Genomic DNA, 19,885 nt, shown 5'->3' on the forward strand with positions numbered 1-19,885 from the left:
AGCCAGGCACTCAGCGGGACCCGGGGTGACGCACAGCGATCTGATTGGACAGCCGCAGCTCCTATAAAGCCGTGTTGCGCAGTTTTAGACGCAAACCCGGTGTCAGCAAAACCGACGCGACTCCTCGACAGGCATGGCTGAGGTAATGTGACTTAATATTACTTTTAAGTAATTTTGGACTGGTTTATTATCAATAATAACCAACAGCAATAATGAAATAAAATAAAAAAATCGAGTAAGTAGAAGGGTTTGACTGAATGAAAGATTTGTAGTGACTTGTAGATGTAGTCAGTGTGTAATAAAACTAGAATTAATTATTTTGAACAACATCTTAAGGGATAATTCAACGGAAAATACCACCTCCCTAAAAAAAAAGTACTGTACAAATATATAAAAATAAAAATGGAGTCAACGTTTGTTTTCTTTTCAATATAAATTCTCAAAATCTCTTGTTGAGCCCCACAGTTTGTTTTTCTGTGTGTGTAATCATTCCAGCATTTATTAACTTCCTGTGTTGGTGGTAAACAATTGCTAGCCCCACAGTGTAATTGCAGGGGTGTGGCCAGCCTCAGATGAGATATCTCCTAAAATACAATTACTAGAACAAAATTATTGTTAGTAAAACCTCATGGTGATCATCAGCTCGTCAGCTGCTGTACTGTGGAGAGAAGGTGTGATACCAAAATGTCTGTGTAGGTTCTCAGTCATCCAGGTCATTTTTGGATAATGTGTGATACTGTAGCAAACAAATGGATTTGCAAAACAAAATAATCCTGCATATGCAATTACATTTTTAATCTTAAGAATTTTAACAGAAATCAAGAGAGGAAAAACCAGCAGCAATGCAATGTGACTCAGCAAAATTGTTTCCGTCTATCTGTATCTGTCTGCCTGCCTGTCTGTCTGTCTGTCTGTCTGTCTGTCTGTCTCTGTCTGTCTTCCTTTGTACAATTCATCATTCGCCATGACCATAGCATTAACCCCCCACCCCCAAATAAGAAAACAAAAAAAAACCCCAGGACTCTAATATCACACCAATACAGTGCGCCCTCGTCGAATCGTGCATCAACAATTGCGACTCCACCTGATCATGGATTTTTGGTCGCAGTCACGTGATACCATACGCGCATTCTATTGGCTGACGGCATCCGGAAGTGCACTCGTTCCATCTGTCGTGAGACACAAAAGTGCTTTAAACAGTCGATAAGAGTGTGGGAAAAGGTAATACAGATGGTTTAATATCAGTATGGGGGTTCATAAATGTTTAAATCACTGTAAGTAATAAGATAAATGGATCACAATCTTGATCGCCTTGGTTCCTGGAACGCATTAACCACAAAGACCCAGGGCACACTGTACTTTCTAAATTATTATCAAATGACATTAACTGATATGTTTTGTGAACAATAATTACAGAAGTGACTATATTGTGTATAATTTTGACTGTGTGGAGCTCATAGCGTTGTTGACATTCAGTTGTTGTTTTCTGTGTGGAGCAGATATTTTCAGTAGGCTGCTATAAAGATCTTGACCTTACATTTAAAATAATAAAAAATGAAGTTGAAACATTCAGTACAGTATTATATGAAATAATGTGTGACTGTTTTTGTCAGTCACCTTATAAACACCTTATAAAAGCCTGGGACATTTATAAGGTGTTAAATGGGCTCTGCCCTCAGCGCTGTATTGATTCCTATCCACTGCTGTTCTCTGGGGTTGTTTAACATGTTTTTCTATTACAGTGTCCAGTGTGAGAATGATGAGTCTGAAGACAAGGAAGACTCGGTGAGTTCCATCTCTCTCATGTCTTTATTACATTTATGTGCTGATTGATGTAAAGAAGAAGCAGATCAGCCCTTGTTCTTTATTTTGACTGCAGGTGAGGATTGTGTTATTTGAAGCGAGGTTGTGTAACCGTAACCCTGACATCCTGTGTGTGTGCTTGTGTGTGTGTGTGTGTGTGTGTGTGTGTGAGAACGTATGAAGAACTTTCAGCGTGTAGCTCTGAGCCAGTTCGTTACCACACACACTGCTACCGTAGCCTGAACACGACCCCTCCCCATACACACACACACACACACACACACACACACACACACACACACACACACACACACACACACACACACACACACACATACACACACATACACACACAAGCGCGTGCACACATAAAATCTCGACACTATCACTAACTATGTGAGGCCATATAATAATGATAAGATGAATAAATGTTCACTTATTTTTTGAACCAGAATTGCTTCAGGACTCCTCGTATTAATGTGGTGGAATGTTTAAAATAAAATAAAATAATAAATTACACACTAAAGCAAATGCATATGTGTTAGAGAGAGTTGTAGGGACTATCTGACCTTGATGTTAGGCAGAGTGTTTTATTTTCAGATGAGTATTGGCAGTACAGTAGACTTATCACCATACTTGCATAATGTGTTGGGGTTGGTTTGACATGTGGCCAGTTGCTGATGAGTCCAGTGACTGCCCACCACATACACACACGGCAGAGAATGGCTATATGAACTCGACAAAGACTTCAGTTGAGTTGAGTTGAGGGCTAGCTCAACTCCTGGGATGTCGTTATCAGAGATCTCTTTAGAAAAGTATCTGTTGACATTGTCTGCTTCATCGATGACACTGTTGAACTGTCCTCAATCTATGTATGATTTGAATTGACAACTAAATATCTTGTACTTATATACAGTACTTTGTTCTGTCTTAAGTCAAAGTCACAGTCAGCTTTATTGTCAATTTACCTTATATGTACGACATATAGCACAGATGAAATTGCAGTCCTCTCTGACCCACAGTAAACAGGCAGTACAACAGGCAGTACAACACAGACAGTACAACACAGGCAGTACAACACAGACAGTACAACACAGGTATTACAACACAGGCAGTACAATAGGCAGTACAACACAGGCAGGACAACACAGGCAGGGCAACACAGGGTAACACAGGCAGGGCAACACAGGGCAACACAGGCAGTACAACACAGGCAGTACAACACAGGCAGGGCAACACAGGCAGTACAACACAGGCAGTACAACACAGGCAGTACAACACAGGCAGTACAGCACAGGCGGTACAACACCGGCAGTACAACACCGGCAGTACAGCACAGGCAGTACATCAGACAGTACAGCACGAAGTGTTAGATGAAACACAAGGGATGGTAAACATGTCTATACAGAAAACCTCTCTCCACCACATATACTTGATGGTTAACTGGTTTCTCATCCTTTGTTTAGAACGTCCTTTGGGGCGACAGCCCCACCTTTCATCGACTACTTGAAGGACATTCTACGCCGATATCCAGATGGTGGACAAATATTGAAGGTTTGCGCAGCAATGATTAGCATAATTACTTGAAATAACATTTCTTACTTTTTGTAATTGTTATTTACCCAGTAATAAATATCTATTAAATGCATTCTCCAAAATAGAAATATAACTTTTGCCAACAAGTTAGTGAAGCACTCCCTAGGGTCAGAAGTTCCACCAGCTAACTATTTTTTCATTTACAGCTGATTTTGATTTGTGTCAAAATATTGCAAATTTTTTGTTAGTTTGAGTTGTTTGTAACATTTGATATTTACTGACATAAACAATTGACATCAAAATGTCAATAATTTGGCAAATATTTGGTAAAAATATATATTGTTGAACCTCAGTATTGGCTAATTGGTTATATAGTAATGAAGAAATATGATAACACTGGATTGTTACAAACAGTGTGTATTTTTATCATACAGGTTTACATGAGTTTTTTTAGCTTGTCATCACAACTAATCATGATAAACCACGATAGTGGGATTTTTAGAATCTGAAAGTAATTTGATATAGCCCCTTCAGCGGTGATAAAACTGGTTTCCAATAAGCTTCTCTTCCTTTGTGCGTTTATCAAATATTGGAGCATTGTTGTTAATCGGTGAGCCACGGGTGTGTCTTTGTGGATGTTTTCTAAAAGTTTGAAAATGAAAGCTTTTATATTGTTAATGATACCTCAAAGAGAGCATGAATTAATCCATTGAAGAAAGGTATAATTATCTCATATTTCATCACTTGTTTTACAATGAAGCCATGGAGATCAGGTATCAAAACAGACACAGCAGATCTATAAGACATTTTTATCTGTGAAAGTGTTTAATGTAATTTTGTTGCAATTCACCTATTATGCATACTATAAAGCAACATACAACCTTTTGATAATTTAATTTACCCAATTTAAGTTTTAAATTATATAGATTCATTTAGTCTAGGAAATTAGATACTTGGTTTTTACCAGTTGCTAATAATTGGTTTTTGCACATTGATTATCATAAAAATAAAAAAAAATTAAATCAAATTAAAGAGAAAGTGAAAAAGAAAATATTTTGGTGTGTATATTATGGATAGCCAAAAAATACAGCCCTGCAGATACCCTGAGAGGGACACAAGCAGTGTCAGTCATTTACATTGTTAAACATAAGTTTGGAATTAATGAATGAAATCCAAGAATTTGAGACAATTTTGTATTCTGTTCAGTTTTGGTCGATCCAAAGCAAATTTCGAATGTACATTATTATTTACATTACTTTTTTGTTATGGTGAAAGGATCCAGTTTCAAAGAAATCTGAATTTTTTGGCAATTATTTGGTGTCAGGCTTTACAGGTTTTAAGGAGAAGTCGAGGAACAGTAAAAACAGAACCTTTAGAGAGAAGATGGAGATGCTAGTCAAGAGCAGTTTATACACACCCACAATGCCCACATAGAGGATGTCTAATCAGGCAACAAGTGAAGACATCTTTTGACGGGTGGTGTAAAATGTGCAATGAATTTTTATTACAGTATTCTAATCTGTGTAACCAAGCTTTGGAGCCTTTGCATAATGTTCATGAGAATAAACATGTTTCCCTTGGATAATGGTTGTTGTTTTTAATTTTATGAACAGGAGTTGATTCAGAATGCAGATGATGCCAAAGCCACAGAAGTGGTTTTCATCCATGATGAGAGATCTTACGGCAAATCAAGACTGTGGTCTGAGAAACTGGGAGAATATCAAGGTGTGTGCAATATTAAAGGATTTGCAGCGGCATGAGATAGTGGTAAACATTAATCGTAATGCATTTTGTGAATGTATTGGGTTTTTGTTTTGCTTTTTAAATACCAGTTTGCATTACCTAGGATTACCTTCTGATGTTATACATTTTAGAATTTGTTCTTGTCATGAGTTTTGACCAGTCGCCCAGTGTGGCTGAACAAAGAGAACTTATATGTGTTTTTTTCTCAGTTTTACAAAACTGTTGTCTTGTTTTTCCTGATAAATTTAAAGGATTTCATTAGTGTCTTTTATACTAATCATTTACAGTGGGCCCTTGTTACTCGTCACGTTAATTAATGCGTTCCAGACCCACACGCAAATAACAATAGAGTGACAAACTATTTATTATTTACAGTAATTGAAACGTTTATGAACCTTCCCCATGCTGATATTAAACCACCTTCTATCTGTATTACCTTTTCCCACACTCTTATCGACTGTTTTAGGCACTTCTGTGTCTCACAGAAGTGTGCTGCATTCCAAAAGTCCCTGAATGTAGCGAACTTCCGGATGCCGTCAGCCAATAATTGGATTTTGGCTGACAGCATCACGTGACTACATATTAAAATCCGCGATGAGGTGAAGTTGCGTGTGTTGATGCGCGAATGCGCGAGGGATTACTTTACTGATGTTATTGTTTTTTCGTGCAAAGGTCCTGCTCTTTATGCATACAACAATGCGGTATTCACTGATGATGACTGGGAGGGAATTCAGAAGGCAGGGAGGAGTGTGAAACGTCATGACCCCAACAAAGTCGGGAGGTTTGGAATCGGCTTCAACTCTGTATACCACATAACAGGTAAAACAATCAACGTCAACCATGCAAATGGCTCATCTTAGGTTTTAGTGTGAGGGAAAAAAAAGTGTATCACATTACAGTAGTTAACGGGAAAATATCTGTTTCAATGTTTCACAGATGTGCCGTGTATATTTAGCTCAAGACACCTTGCCTTCATGGACCCCCAAGAAAAAATACTTGGCGAGCGAGAGGGAGGATTCCGGTGGTATTTGGATGATCCAGAACACAAAGCAGCTCTGATGACTATGCATGACCAATTCCAACCCTTTCGAGATATACTTTGGCATGTGACTAGACAAGACTGGTCAAAAGTCATCGAGGAGGATCAGCACTTTGACGGGACACTTTTTAGATTCCCTTTGCGCAAGAAAAAATCTGATATTTCAGATAATCTCTATGACTCTGATAAGGTGGCGAATCTTTTTGATAGCTTCATTGAAGATGCAGATTTAAGCCTTCTGTTCCTGAAAAATGTGACCTCGGTTACCTTGGTGCACATCAGTGTTGATGGTGTTGCTAACACCAAACTTGAAATGAAATCATCGGTCTGCACAGATGTCATTTTGGAGGCAGACGATTCAGTTGCTAAATGTTCAACAAGGTTCATGGTGATAAACCTCAACTCGGAGGACCATAAAGAAACAGAGTGGCTCGTCACAACATGTACCATGAAAGAAGGCCAAGTAGAAAAGCTTGATTCACTCGCAGAAAAGTTGAGATTTTTCCCTCAAGTTGACCTGGCAATCCCTTGTGGTAAGAAGAGAGACTGTACTAAAAGTAGACTGAGCTGCTTTCTCCCCCTCCCAAATAATGAAATCAACAGGACGGGACTCCCCGTTGATGTCAACGCATGCTTTGGACTCACAGACAACAGAAGACACGTCAAGTGGCAAGAGAACGATCAGAAACATGATGAACATGCTGTCTGGAATGAATTACTGATGAAGGAAGTGCTGCCGCAGGCTTACCTCAGAATTATTCAAGATGCAGTTAAACTTGCCCAAGATTTAATCCTGCCTGCCAGTTTTGTGTATGAACTGTGGCCAGATCTTTCTCAGATGGAGCACAGAAATAAATGGTATGCTGTTGCTCTTGATGTTCTTCAACACTTATTCAGACAAAATCTGGCTGTCCTGTCTCTTGCAAAAGATGAAAAGATGTTCATCACACCATCAGAGGCGATTTTGCCCTGTAATGGTCCAACAAGCCCTGACATATTGAATGCCATTAAAAAGACTTTGGTTTCCTGTGGAGAAAATATTGTAACTTTATCTGCTAGTGTTGCAAGGGCTTTAAATGAAGCCTATCCTAATCTCAGCACCTTAAAGCATGTGACTCCAACTTTCCTGAGGGACATTCTCTGCAGGATTGAAATGCACATCCTCTCCAGAGAAGACAGGCTGTTTCTTTTGGAGTATGTTTTGAGTGATGGAAAATATAAAGAACTCAATGGGCTTCAGCTTCTTCCACTCAGCGATGGTTCCTTCAGATCTTTCACCAACAGAGAGGAGGACACTGTTCTGATTGACAGCGATGAATTTCCAAGGTAGTGTTTTAATTCTTGGCTTTATTCTCTCGAAATCAAGCATGAGCCTGATTTGAAGTACAAAAGTAATACACCCAGTCTTGTAATTAATAACCCAATAACCCTTTCATGTGTAAGTAAAATTTCAATGACTTACTAAACTAACTTTAGAAATGACTGTTAAATCACAGTCTGAGAAGTATAGTTTTAAAGTCAGAATTATGGTTACTGTATGTGGTTACTATATGTACCATATTTTAGAAGTAATCAGGATTGTTTTGTTGTTGCATACATGTGCAGATCCTTGCTACCATTTTGCAAACACCTCTTCATCTCAGCTGATCTCAGTCCAGACTGCAGAACCCGACTGAAAGAAATCGGCAGAAGAAGTAGGAGTTTTATCATTTTGCAGAAATACACTTACTTACTTAATTTTTCATGTCTTTTACATGTTTTTACACTACATTTAATTATTTTTTGATGGATTTTTCAATTGGTTATTTTCCAGATTTATTCAAGGTCATCAACATTGATGCACACCAGGTAGCTGAATATATGAGGATGTATTTACCACAGGACTGGAAGAAGATGGATACAGGACCTGTCACATGGGACATCAGCAACAACCAACACCCACCTTTAGACTGGCTCCAAGAATTCTGGAAATTTCTCAAAAAACACTTCAAGAAGTTAAGTAAATTTACTGGAATGCCATTAATACCCATCAATATGCAGTCTTGCGATCAGCCTGTGTCACTCGCAAGATTACAACACAACACAACACTGATTTTTCAGAAAAGTAAGCAGATTGAGTTGCCACAACAGATAGCTCAGTTGGTGAACAAAGTTGGTGGTACAGTTGTGACAGAAACCAAATGGCTCAAGCATGACGACCTAGACTCATATGTTCTTTGTCCTTCTTCAAGAAGTGTCCTGAAAGTCTTTGGGAATTTGTCTTCTCAAGATCTCATCACAGAACTTGAGAGTGCCTCGCCCAGAGCACGAGAAGAACTGAAACATTATCTGTCTCATCTGGATTCTTTCTCTGTCAGTGAGAAAGAATTACTGTCAAAGTTGCCTCTGTTTAAAACCATGAAAGAATCATATGTTGGTGCTAATTCAAAACAGGCTGTACTTCTCAATTCAGGCCCGTCAATAACGAAAAAGGTTCCAATTCCTGATTCATTCGTGCTGTGTGTCACTGAGGATGACCGCAGAATGTTACAGCTGCTTAAAGTCAAGCTCTTGAGCACTGCCGAAGTAGCCGTGTTCCTTGTTGAAAGCATTGAGAAAGGTGCTTGCGGTAAAAAAGACACCACCAACATCATGACTTGGATTTTGCAGCATGGCTCTAGCTTTTTCTCCCAAAATCAGACATTGAAACAAAAATGTAAGGACTTGAACTTCATTGAAGTTAATGGAGAACTGAAAAAGACATCACGCTTTTTAAATCCAACAATCCAAACTTTTAGACTGATCTTTGAGTCAGATCTCTTTCCCCCACGAGTTTACACTGAAACACCAGATATGCGTAAAAGTCTGACAGATCTTGGATTGATAAGTAAAGATGTTGATGTGCCACCTGAGTACTTGATCGGTGCTGCCAAACTGAATGACTGTTTTGACTCAAAATCCGAGGCTCTTAAAAGAGCTCATGCACTCTTGAAAATGTTGGATACTAATGATTTACTTTCAAAGTTTTCTCATCAAGAGCTTCAACACCTAAAGATGTTAAAATGGGTCCCATGTGCTACATCTTTCCTAAATGACCAAAACTGCCGCAGAGAACAATCACAGAAATATGGTTTATTCTGTCCAGATGAAATAAGACATTCCATGTATGAGGACATTGTTGGGCATGTAATGCCTTTGGTGGGAAATTTCAATGACAGACTTGCTAACAGACTTCATCTCAAGGATTCCCCCCCACCGGAAAAGGTGTTAGAAAATTTGTCAGTCTTGGCATCCAAAGCAAAGACCATGGTTGATCCTGACACAAATGTGAATTTCAAAAGGAAGCTGCGCAGCATTTATGAACACATGCAAAAAAATATCTCCCAATTTACAACGGTGATGCGCAAGGACCAACGCTGGTTGTGGAACCACAACAAGTTCGTATCACCACAGGATCTCGTTTTAGACTACCCACCTGATCTGGATCTAAGTTCTTACATTGAGAAGGTGCCAAATGAATTTCTGCCATACAAGAACTTGCTCCAGGAGTTTGGCCTAAGAACATCACTTTCAGACGAAGAAATTATTGCCATTCTTCACTCTATCCAGAAGAACATTGAAGACAGGCAACTGAAATTTGCAAGTTCCTCTGAGGTAAAAGTGGCCATAGAAATTCTAAACTGGATGTGGAGAGAAAAGAAGAGAGTTAAGGATGACATCCCAGTGCCTGTTGTCGTAGAAGGTAAAAAGTACACCCTTAAACCACTGTCAACGGCAGTCTTCTGTGATATAAGCAAAGATGGTTTGAATGAGCTTGAGTACGGGCGGGGAGAAATTCATGTTGTACATGACGAAATCTCCAAAGCAACAGCTGAGTGGTTGAACATCAGATTGCTCAGTACCTGCATCCTTGATCCAGAGTTAGTTGGAATAGAACAGTGTGGTCAATCTGAACCAATAACGCTGAGGATTAAAAACATTCTTAAGGAGTATGATGAAGACAATTACATCTTCAAAGAGCTTATACAAAATGCAGAGGATGCTGGGGCAGGGGTCTGTAAATTCTTGGTGGATTTCAGAGTGCACAGAGATGCTCCTGATAGTCTCATTGACCCTGATATGATGCTCTGTCAGGGACCTTGTCTTTGGGCATATAATAATGAGCAGTTCACAGCTGAGGATTGGGAAAATATCGTTCGAGTCGGATCTGCCTCAAAGGAAAACAAGATGGAGAAAATTGGAAAGTTTGGACTTGGATTCAATACTGTGTATCATGTGACCGATGTTCCTTCTATCCTCAGCGGCAACCATCTGCTCATTCTTGATCCAAATGTAACCCATCTGAAGAAGCACATCAAACATAAAACAAATCCTGGAATCAAGCTGAATCTTTCTCAACAGCAACTTTTTCATTGTTTTCCTGGTCAGTTTGGACCATATGAAGGCATTTTTGATTGTGATTTCAAAAAACAAAGTCCACCAGAGCCCTACCAGGGCACTCTCATTAAGCTACCTTTCCGAACTGAAGAAGAAGCTTACAAGTCAGAAATAAGTCAAAAGGTATATCACAAACACGATATCGTGAATTTTCTACGGCACTTGACTGAAAAGTCAGCAAATCATCTACTGTTTCTGAAGAACATCAGTACATTATCTCTACATTCTATCTCCAAAGATGTACCAACTCCTCCAAGAGACGATAACATCAAAACCATTTTCATCATCTCTAAAGCCACTACGAGAGTTGAGATTCCAGTTGAAAGTAATCATATGTCAAAGCAGCATCAAGCTGAACAATCATTGATGAAACTTGATAGAAAATGCAAAGAGGTCATTGACTACAGCACAATCAAATTAGTCAAACTAACCAGTCAGCAGTCTGGTCTTACTGAAATTCAGCCTTGGCTTTTATACAACTGCTTTGGGACAAATCAGTCTTTGAAGATGGTGCTTCAAGAAAACAAGAAAGCCAAGTTCTCTTTGCCCATTGGTGGAATTGCTGTGCCTTTGCAAATTGATCCACAAACTGGGAAACTAACCGTGGTAGAAACAGATCTCAATGGACATGTATTTTGCTTCCTTCCTCTTTCCATTCAAACTGGTCTTCCAGTAAATCTGAACGGAACATTTGCTGTAACAAGCAATCGGAAAGGGTTGTGGGAGAACGGAGTGAAACGTGACTGGAACGAAGCCCTTCTTCAGGATCCCGTGGTGACGGCGTACGTGACCGTTCTCTTGCTGCTAAAGATAATGTCTGAAAACAAACAACTGAAAAGTTATGATTATCACAAGTTCTGGCCTAACAGAGAAAAAGTGAGTGAAAATTTCAAGTCTTTGGTGGATGCGTTTTATTCCATTCTTGCACAGGACTCCAGTAGTCCTGAACTCTTTAGTGATGGAAAGCACTGGTGCTCAATGAACAGAGCCATATTTCTACATGAGAGCATTGAAGAGGATCAGAGTGTCAGTGCATTTGTAGCGCATGTGTGCAAGGAGCATGTGAAAGCACCTAACCACGTTATACCTCTCCCACCGTGGTTGAGAAACAGCTTCAAACAGGCAGGCTTCCAAGAGGTTTTAGAGAGTAGAATATGGAACTGGGAGAAATTTTACAAAGAAGTAGTGTTTAATAACCTTGACACCATGGATCCTCAGATCAGAGATGCACTTATCCTGCACGCAATTGACCTTAACATCAAAGAAATCGATCATCTACTCCTCCGTCATCCATGCATCCCAACAAAAGCGGGAGAGCTCCAGTACATACAAAAACTTGTGAATCCGTGTGGGAAAGTGGCCTGTCTCTTTGAATCAGAACACAACCGCTTACTTTGTGGTACCAAAAATGACTTTTGTTCCTCGAAAAGACTTCAGCGCTTGTGTGAACTTGGAATGACAAATGATCACCTGCCATTGAAAGACATCATAGAGAAAGCGAGCACAATCACCAAAACCTGGAGCTCCGATTCATGTAAAGCCTATGAGCATCTGAAGCGTCTTCTTGAGCTGATGAAAAATCACTTGCATGACAAAAGCTCTCCCCATTGGAAAACACTGAGAACAATTGCATTTCTGCCAGCCTTTTCCCCTGGTGATACAAAAATGGAGGGATTTCCAACACTGAAAAGGGCACCTGATATTTATAGTGACAGGTGCTCCTTATTGGTTAACATGACACAACCTGTGCTGGACCATATCAGTCTCAAAATTCACAACACCGATCCACTCCTTCAAGTTTTGGGAGTTCATGACAGTCCGAAGCCCGTGACAGTGCTTCAGCAGCTGAGAAACGCATGCAAACAATCTCGATACACCGAAAAGTCCACGCTTCACAAAATAACATATGAGTGTTACAAGTTTCTGGACCAGTGCCTTATTGATTCCACAAATTACACTTTCATTTCACAAGAGGCCAAATCATTTCCATTCATTCTGATTGGCAGTACATTCGTACCGGTGTCCCGTGTAGCAGAAAATGAGCAATTTGAGGCCAAACCTTATCTCTACGTACTTCCACCCGCCTTCAGCATTTTCAAGAGGCTGTGGGAATGTGTTGGTGTCGAAAAATCTTTTACGACCCACCAGTTTCAAGCTGTGCTGAAGGACTTGCATGCTAAACATGGCAACAAACCTCTGCCAAAGAATGACCTAATACTCTGCCTCACAATATTAAATACAGGAGTATATGAAGCACAAGAGAAAGCAACAGGTGACTTTTTGATACCAAATGAACAAGGCATTTTACAACCTGCAAGTAAGATGTTTTACAATGACAGTCCATGGATGTCAGTCACTTCTGATGTCACTCTATGCCATGAGAATATCTCACGTGTTGTTGCTTGCTCCCTTGGAATCAGGACTACCAGGCATCACACACTGCAAAATCATGAAATCAAGAGCATTTCACCATTTTCATTTCAGTTTGAGCAACAGGAACAACTAACTGTTCGAATTAAAAATATAATTTCGGCATACCCGTCAAAGAAGGATATCATCAAAGAGCTTCTCCAAAATGCTGATGATGCAGATGCCACAGAAATTCATTTTATTTGGGACAAGCGGCAGCATGGTAGAGAAAAAACATTTGGGGAGAAATGGAATGATCTGCAGGGTCCAGCACTTTGTGTGTTCAACAATAAAGTGTTTTCCGATGCCGACTTAACTGGAATTCAACAGCTGGGAGAAGGAGGAAAGCGCAACTGTCCAGGAAAGACAGGGAAATATGGAGTGGGATTCAATTCTGTTTACCATCTCACCGACTGCCCTTCAATTCTCACTGGAGATAAGTTACTCTGCATTTCTGATCCTAATCAAAAATACATTGAAAGTCAAGCAGACAAAGCACCAGCTGGTATTGGCTACAAACTAGCTGATGAATTCAAGAACATGTATATAGATGTCTACAAAACCTTTCTCCCTGATGCGTTTCCTCTTAAAGATGGCACCATGTTCAGATTGCCTCTAAGGATGGGTACCATGGCAAACAGCTCTAAGATATCAAACAGGGGAGTCACTGAAGATGACCTGACTGAACTGTGCTCCACCCTTGTTGAAGATCCTGAGGGACTAATTCTGTTTCTGAAAAATATCCGCAAAATACAGGTCTGTGAAATCAGTGAAACTCAAAAACTCAAAACTATCTTTGTGGTTGAAAAAAACATAATACAGACAAGCAAAAAGGTAAAACAGGCTTTTCGAGACCTTCGACCTCAAGATGCATCGCAATCTGACAAACCAATAACACCACAAAAGGCCATTTATGAAACAATTATTTCAACCTCAGCTAAAAGACAAAGCAGATGGATGATTGCGGAACAATTTGATAGATTGAGAAACACTGGTGAAAAACAAAAAACACTATCAGACAAACTTCCCCGAGCAGCAGTAGCAGCTCGTGTGAGCTCGAAGAGTCCATATCCAGAAACATCCTTCCAAGTGGACTTTGTTGGTGAAGCCTTTTGTTCACTTCCTTTGCTGGAGAAAACAGGACTGCCAGTGCATATTAATGCAAATTTTGAAGTGGATTCTTCAAGGAGAGGTCTTTGGAAGGAAGATGGCCAAAGTCTGAAATCTAAATGGAATGAGTCTTTGAAACAGAATGTCATTGCTCCATTGTATGCAGATCTTCTTCACTGCATTAGACACACCCTTCCACATGTGAAAATTCCTTATGCATTTGTTGAAACACACTTCAGTTGCTCATATTTGTATTTTTGGCCAACGGTGTCCACAGTTGTCGGTCAGGATTGGCATAACATGGTACATGAGGTTTACAGGTCAATTACAAAAAGAGGCCTGGAAGTCATTCCCATGTTAAGGAGTTCAGTACACAGAATTTCGATACAAGAAATTAAGGAGTACTTTTTTGAGTGGTGTAAGGTCACGGAAACTGACAACATTCGGGCGCCTCACCTGACCAACCCAGGAAGTCAACAGATTAATCCTATTTTGGAAGATCTTGGAATGACATTAGTTCCTTTTTCCATGACAATGGAAAAGATTTGGAATGGTTTCAGATCTGCTGGTGTTGAAGTCAAGGATGTGAACCCTTCAAATGTGAGAGCTTTTCTGATGGAAAAGCCCCTAAGTGACCCAAATCACACAGTCAAGGATTTACCCCTGCCTGTCGCTGCTACTCTGATCAGAGATGAAAAGCGATGTTTGAATCTCTTGACTTACTGCCTGAGTGATTTTGAAAAAGACTCGAAAAAACTGGCTCAAGAAAACCCCAATTTACTCAACAGGCTTCCGCTTCTTCTCACAACAGATAAAGTTTTGAGAGTGTTTGACTCCGAATCTCCCAAGCTAATTTCAGAATATGAGGGTTTAATTATCTTTGAGTACAAGGACCAGTTTGCACATTACCAGACAAACCAACGCCACATTAAAATCCTAAAACGTTTCAACCTTGTTCAAAGATTGACAGTTCGCTGCGCAGTAAAATATCTAATGCCTGCAATCCAGCGTCTTCTCCGAAACTGCCCAGTCGATCCACACAGTGGTCTTCATGTCCCAAATGAGACAATGTTGAATTGGTTGAAATTGCTTTGGAAATTCCTAACAAATCAAATCAAACCTGAAAGTTCTTCTGATGATGAAGAAAGTCTGACCATAAGTGATGTGAGACAGCTCTTCAGTCACTGCTTCATTTTACCTGTCGTGTGCCCAAGGCTAGGCAACAAGCACTTCCTACAGACGATGAACAACATGCCAAATGTAGTATACCTACACACAGAAAGGGACATATCAGATATCCTCTTTAAACTGGGTTTTATGAAGCTTGACATTAGATTCTTCCATGAGATTAATGCAAACAGAATTTATGTCTTTCCACTTCTACACCCTGAGCTTCTGGACGTGAATGATAAAAGCGCAGTGTTGGACCAGCTCTGCAACATCAACAGTTCAGAGTTTTCCAAGCTTTCCACTGATGAGTTGAAAGAAGTTCAGTGTTTCCTGCAGGATGGAGTATCCAAGTCCAAAGACAAACAAGACTACCAGAGAAAGCTCAAATCCTTACCGTTGTTTGAAACAATACATGGGAACCGAGAGAGGATCGATGGACCCAGAAAGGTTTTTATTCTCAACAGCATGCATTCTCAAATATTCCCAGGTTTATTTACCCTGGCCAACAGCAACAATATTTTTCTCCAGAACAATCCAGAGAACTACAGTCTCTCTGGAATACTGAACATACAGATTCTGAATGATTTGGAGTATTTCATGATGTTCATCCTTCCTACCATACACTCACTATCAGAGACACAGTTGCTTCAATGCCTCAAACTGTTACTGTCACCGCTTCAAAGTCTCAGCTTATTTCAGCACAAGGACAAAATCATCTCATCACTGAAATCAGTGAAATTGATTTGCAGTTCTCAAGGCAGACTGGAGACCGCTTCGTACTATTTTGATGAGAGCGTAGAGCTCTATCAGAAAATGTTGCCCAAAGAGAGATTTATACCTGGCAGATTTTGGACTATGATGTGTGAAGGAAATCTGCAAACAAGAATTTCAATAGAACAGTTACTGAGAGAACTTGGAATGAAGCATGTTGTGTCAGAAGATGACGTCATAAATTTTGCCTACCAGTTGGAATCAGAGGCAAAGGAAAACAGCCAGATTGATGAGTTAAAACTGAAGTCATCATTGATTTTAGAAGAAGCTCTGACTATCAAGACAAAAGACAAAGGAAAGTTTCTAGAGACCATAGCTGACATCAAGTTCATTTTCCCAGAGCGAATTCGTAAAGAATTGTGCAACTATCACCCACAATTCACCCCTGAGGGAATTACTGTGAAAATCCGAGGATCTTTAATCAATGATGATCCTAAGCTCCAAGACTTAATTTGGACCTCAATGCCAATTATACATTTGCCGGTTTACATGTCAGACAATCTCAAGAAAATGTTGAACAGTTCAGGAGCTCATGAACAACCACCTCCACACTGTATCACCAGAAATATGAGCAACATCTGTCAGTCACCCTGTAAATCCGAAGAGTTGATCAAAACACGTGCAAATGTTTTCCGAAGTTCCTACGCCCTCCTGCAAGCGCAGGAGTTTGAAAGTCAACCACTGGCTGGTCTTCCCGTTGTCTTGGTTGAATGTGACGTAAAACTTGTGAAAGCTGACGATGTTTGCCTTTCGCTCCCTGATGCCCTCGATTTTCGACCATATTTATACAAAATCTCAAAGGATGTCATGTTTGAAGACTTTTTCAAGAAAATCGGCATGAACGAGAAGCCTACCGCAGCGCAGTATTGTAATGTTCTGGCAGCAGTTTATGCTGATTCCTGCAATAAACCACAGCTGAACCCAAACCAGCAGAAAACGGTGAAGCGAGCTGTTCAGCATTTTTTCCAGTTCTTCCAAACTGAAGGAAACCATTCTGTTGTTGAAGCTGTAAATACTCTATATCTTCCTGCTGTAGATGGTAAATTATACCCATCCTCTACGCTGTACTACAACGACACAGTGTTTGAAATCAAACGGTTAGAAGAGGCGCTGAACGACACGTTATTACTGCTTGAAAGGCTCAGTGAATGTTATTTGAGCTCTGACATCTACCTGCATCATCAGTTGATTCAAAACCTGCCTCATAAATTTCAGCCTAAAATGTTGTCTCAAATCACCGAGGAGCGAATCGTGGAGTTAAACATGCAGCTGTGTGAGCTTGAGAGAGACTGTGAATTCAGGGGATGGTTCGAAAAACATTTGTCTTCTGGGGCATTCAGACATGGACTCATTTGTCTTCTGAGGGGGCAGTCACAGGGAAAAATCAAACAAGAAGATGCTATGGACATGTGCAAGAAGACGTTTGGCAGCATTCAGATTGTTTGCTGCAAAAGCCTGGAGACAAAGCTTTGGATGGAAAAACAGCCTTTAAACAAGACTGCAACGGAAACTGATGTTTTTGTCAAAAGGGGGAAACAAGGCTGCACCTTTTATCTAAAACACAACAACGACATGGTTCCTAAGGTTCTGAATGACATCAATATGACATTGACAAAGGAGATTAATGCCCTACTAGGCAACAAAATTGAATCAATTCATCTCCCAGTTCTTGGACAACTTCTTATGTGTGACAGCCTGGAAGATGTGAGAAAAACACTGTCAAAGAATGGGATCCGTGACAGCGCTGAAACTGAAGGCCTCCTTTTAAATCCACCGGCCCCTGGGGCAGATATTCCACAGGAATGGCATGATGCCTTAGACATGAGCTTCCTCAATATCTTTGAAGAGGGGGAGTATGTTGGTTACTGCACTAAAGACAAGTATATTTATGCAATCATTGTTGAACAACTGCCTGAACATTCTGGACAATATTCACACCGATACAAAATTGACATTGGAGAAGATGAGCCAATTGAAGTGAGTTGCCTTGACCTCTATCAGTTCAAACGACACTCCGAAGGAAGAAGGAGCACATCTGCTGGATGCTCCTTCATGGAGCTTGAGATTTGCACCTCCCAACCATCATATACAAGTTCCTCATCCTCCAGGCCCTTACCTACCTCCATTGATGAAGCTAAAAGAGAAATTGATGAATGCTTGGCAGAGATTTGGACTCTTCCCGAGGAAGAAAGGCATAAAGCCATCAAGCGACTGTACCTGAGATGGCATCCTGACAAAAACCCTGAATGTGAAGATCTTGCCACTGAGGCATTCAAATACCTGCAGAATAGAATTCTTGAACTTGAAACAGGGAAAGGCAGCTCCAACACTTCAAACCCGTTCCATACAGGAAGAAGCTGGAATTTTAGAAACTTCTATCAGCAATGGGATCAGGAGGCCAGGCATCACAGACGTGGCAGAGAGAGATTCTTTAGAGGCTACCAGTCATACAGCTTTTGGAGCCATAATTCTAATGTTCCGAGACCAAACAGACGGGAGGCACAGCGCTGGTGCAGGCAAGCTCGCTGTGATCTCAGTGCAGCTTGCAAAGACGTAGGCGCAGCACACACAGAGTGGGTTCTGTTCAAAGTCCATCAAGCTGTGGAAAAGTCTCTCACGGCAGCAATGTACAGAAGAAACGGTCAACATCCTGGGAGCAGCTGCATTTCAGCCATAGCTGCAAAGGTTTCCTTTTACGATGACCAACTGAAAACACTGCCTCAAATTGTGGAAACTCTGAGAGCACTGGGAGTGGATGCAAAGAAGACTCAATATCCCAGCTGGCATAGATTCCCCCACATTCCAAATGGACAGTTCAAATCAGAGAATGAAGTACCAGCAGTATACAAAGCATCGGAGCTTCTCAGTAAAGTAGAAGCGTATGTGAGTTAGACCAGTGGCAGTCAACTCAAAACTCTGACATGGTAAAATCTCAAGTGTGATCATGAAACAACAATGAGTAAAATATCCACATACAAATATCCACATACAATATGACTTATGAAAATATGACTTATGGCACTGTTAGAAACATTTATGACTATGCTGAGGACCATTATAACTGGGGCACAAGCTTGTTCAACTTCTATAATTACTCAAAGCTAGTTAAATAACTATAGGACTGTATTTTAAAAATGTGTTAACATTTTAACTACTCACTTAAGACTGCTGTAATAACTGTATCACTGTTTTTATAAAAACTTGATCAACAATACTGTATTATCGCTAATTTACCTTACACAATTTTACATGTCATGTTTTTGCATTTCTTTCAACAAACTGCTCAATGAGGACCAATGAAATGATTGCATGATGGTTAAATTACTATGATATTGTTAATTTCCTATTACGTTTTGAAATAAGAACATTCATTGAAGCTTAAAATTGTGATTCCTGTCTCATTTTTTAAAAAGTAAACTGTCACTGTTAATCAACTAGTGTGGTGCAGGGTATGATGTCATCTGTATGTCATGTGTACTAGTGAAGCAAGTTTGTTTAATATAGTAAATAATAAATATATAACAATAAATAAAAATACATAAATACATAGATTGTAGGAGCAACATATACTTAACTTACTACAAATAGAATACAGCCATTTTCAGAAAAAAATAATTTATTATTGAAGCAAATATGATAAATAAACTGCAACTAAAGTTAGCAAATGCAGTGAAGTAACAAGTGGAGGGTTGTTGTTGACTATCATAATAATGTTTCTCAAAGTAGCTTCAACCTCAAGCAGTTTAATCACTCCTGATATTGAATGACAATGTTTTATGATAAAACTCAAAGCATTTGACCACTGAGTTCTCAGGTTGTTACATCAAGTTCTTAAATTATACTTAAGAAAATATTGACCTAACATATTCATAGTGGGCAGAACATTCT

At 39.8% G+C, this 19,885-nt stretch overlaps 1 protein-coding gene across 1 annotated transcript; it reads left to right on the forward strand.

The window, feature by feature from the left end:
• Positions 1-68: 68 nt before the first annotated feature.
• Positions 69-19,784, forward strand: sacs2 (sacsin molecular chaperone 2). Its single transcript, XM_068328807.1, has 8 exons — positions 69-142; positions 1,743-1,785; positions 3,270-3,357; positions 4,953-5,064; positions 5,755-5,901; positions 6,019-7,447; positions 7,727-7,815; positions 7,935-19,784. Exons 2-8 carry the CDS (start codon positions 1,757-1,759, stop codon positions 18,887-18,889), a joined length of 12,849 nt encoding a protein of 4,282 aa, XP_068184908.1. The 5' UTR covers positions 69-142; positions 1,743-1,756; the 3' UTR covers positions 18,890-19,784.
• Positions 19,785-19,885: the final 101 nt, after the last annotated feature.

The sequence above is a fragment of the Antennarius striatus genome, chromosome 12 (assembly GCF_040054535.1).
Source record: "Antennarius striatus isolate MH-2024 chromosome 12, ASM4005453v1, whole genome shotgun sequence".
NCBI classification, from domain to species: Eukaryota; Metazoa; Chordata; class Actinopteri; order Lophiiformes; family Antennariidae; genus Antennarius; species Antennarius striatus.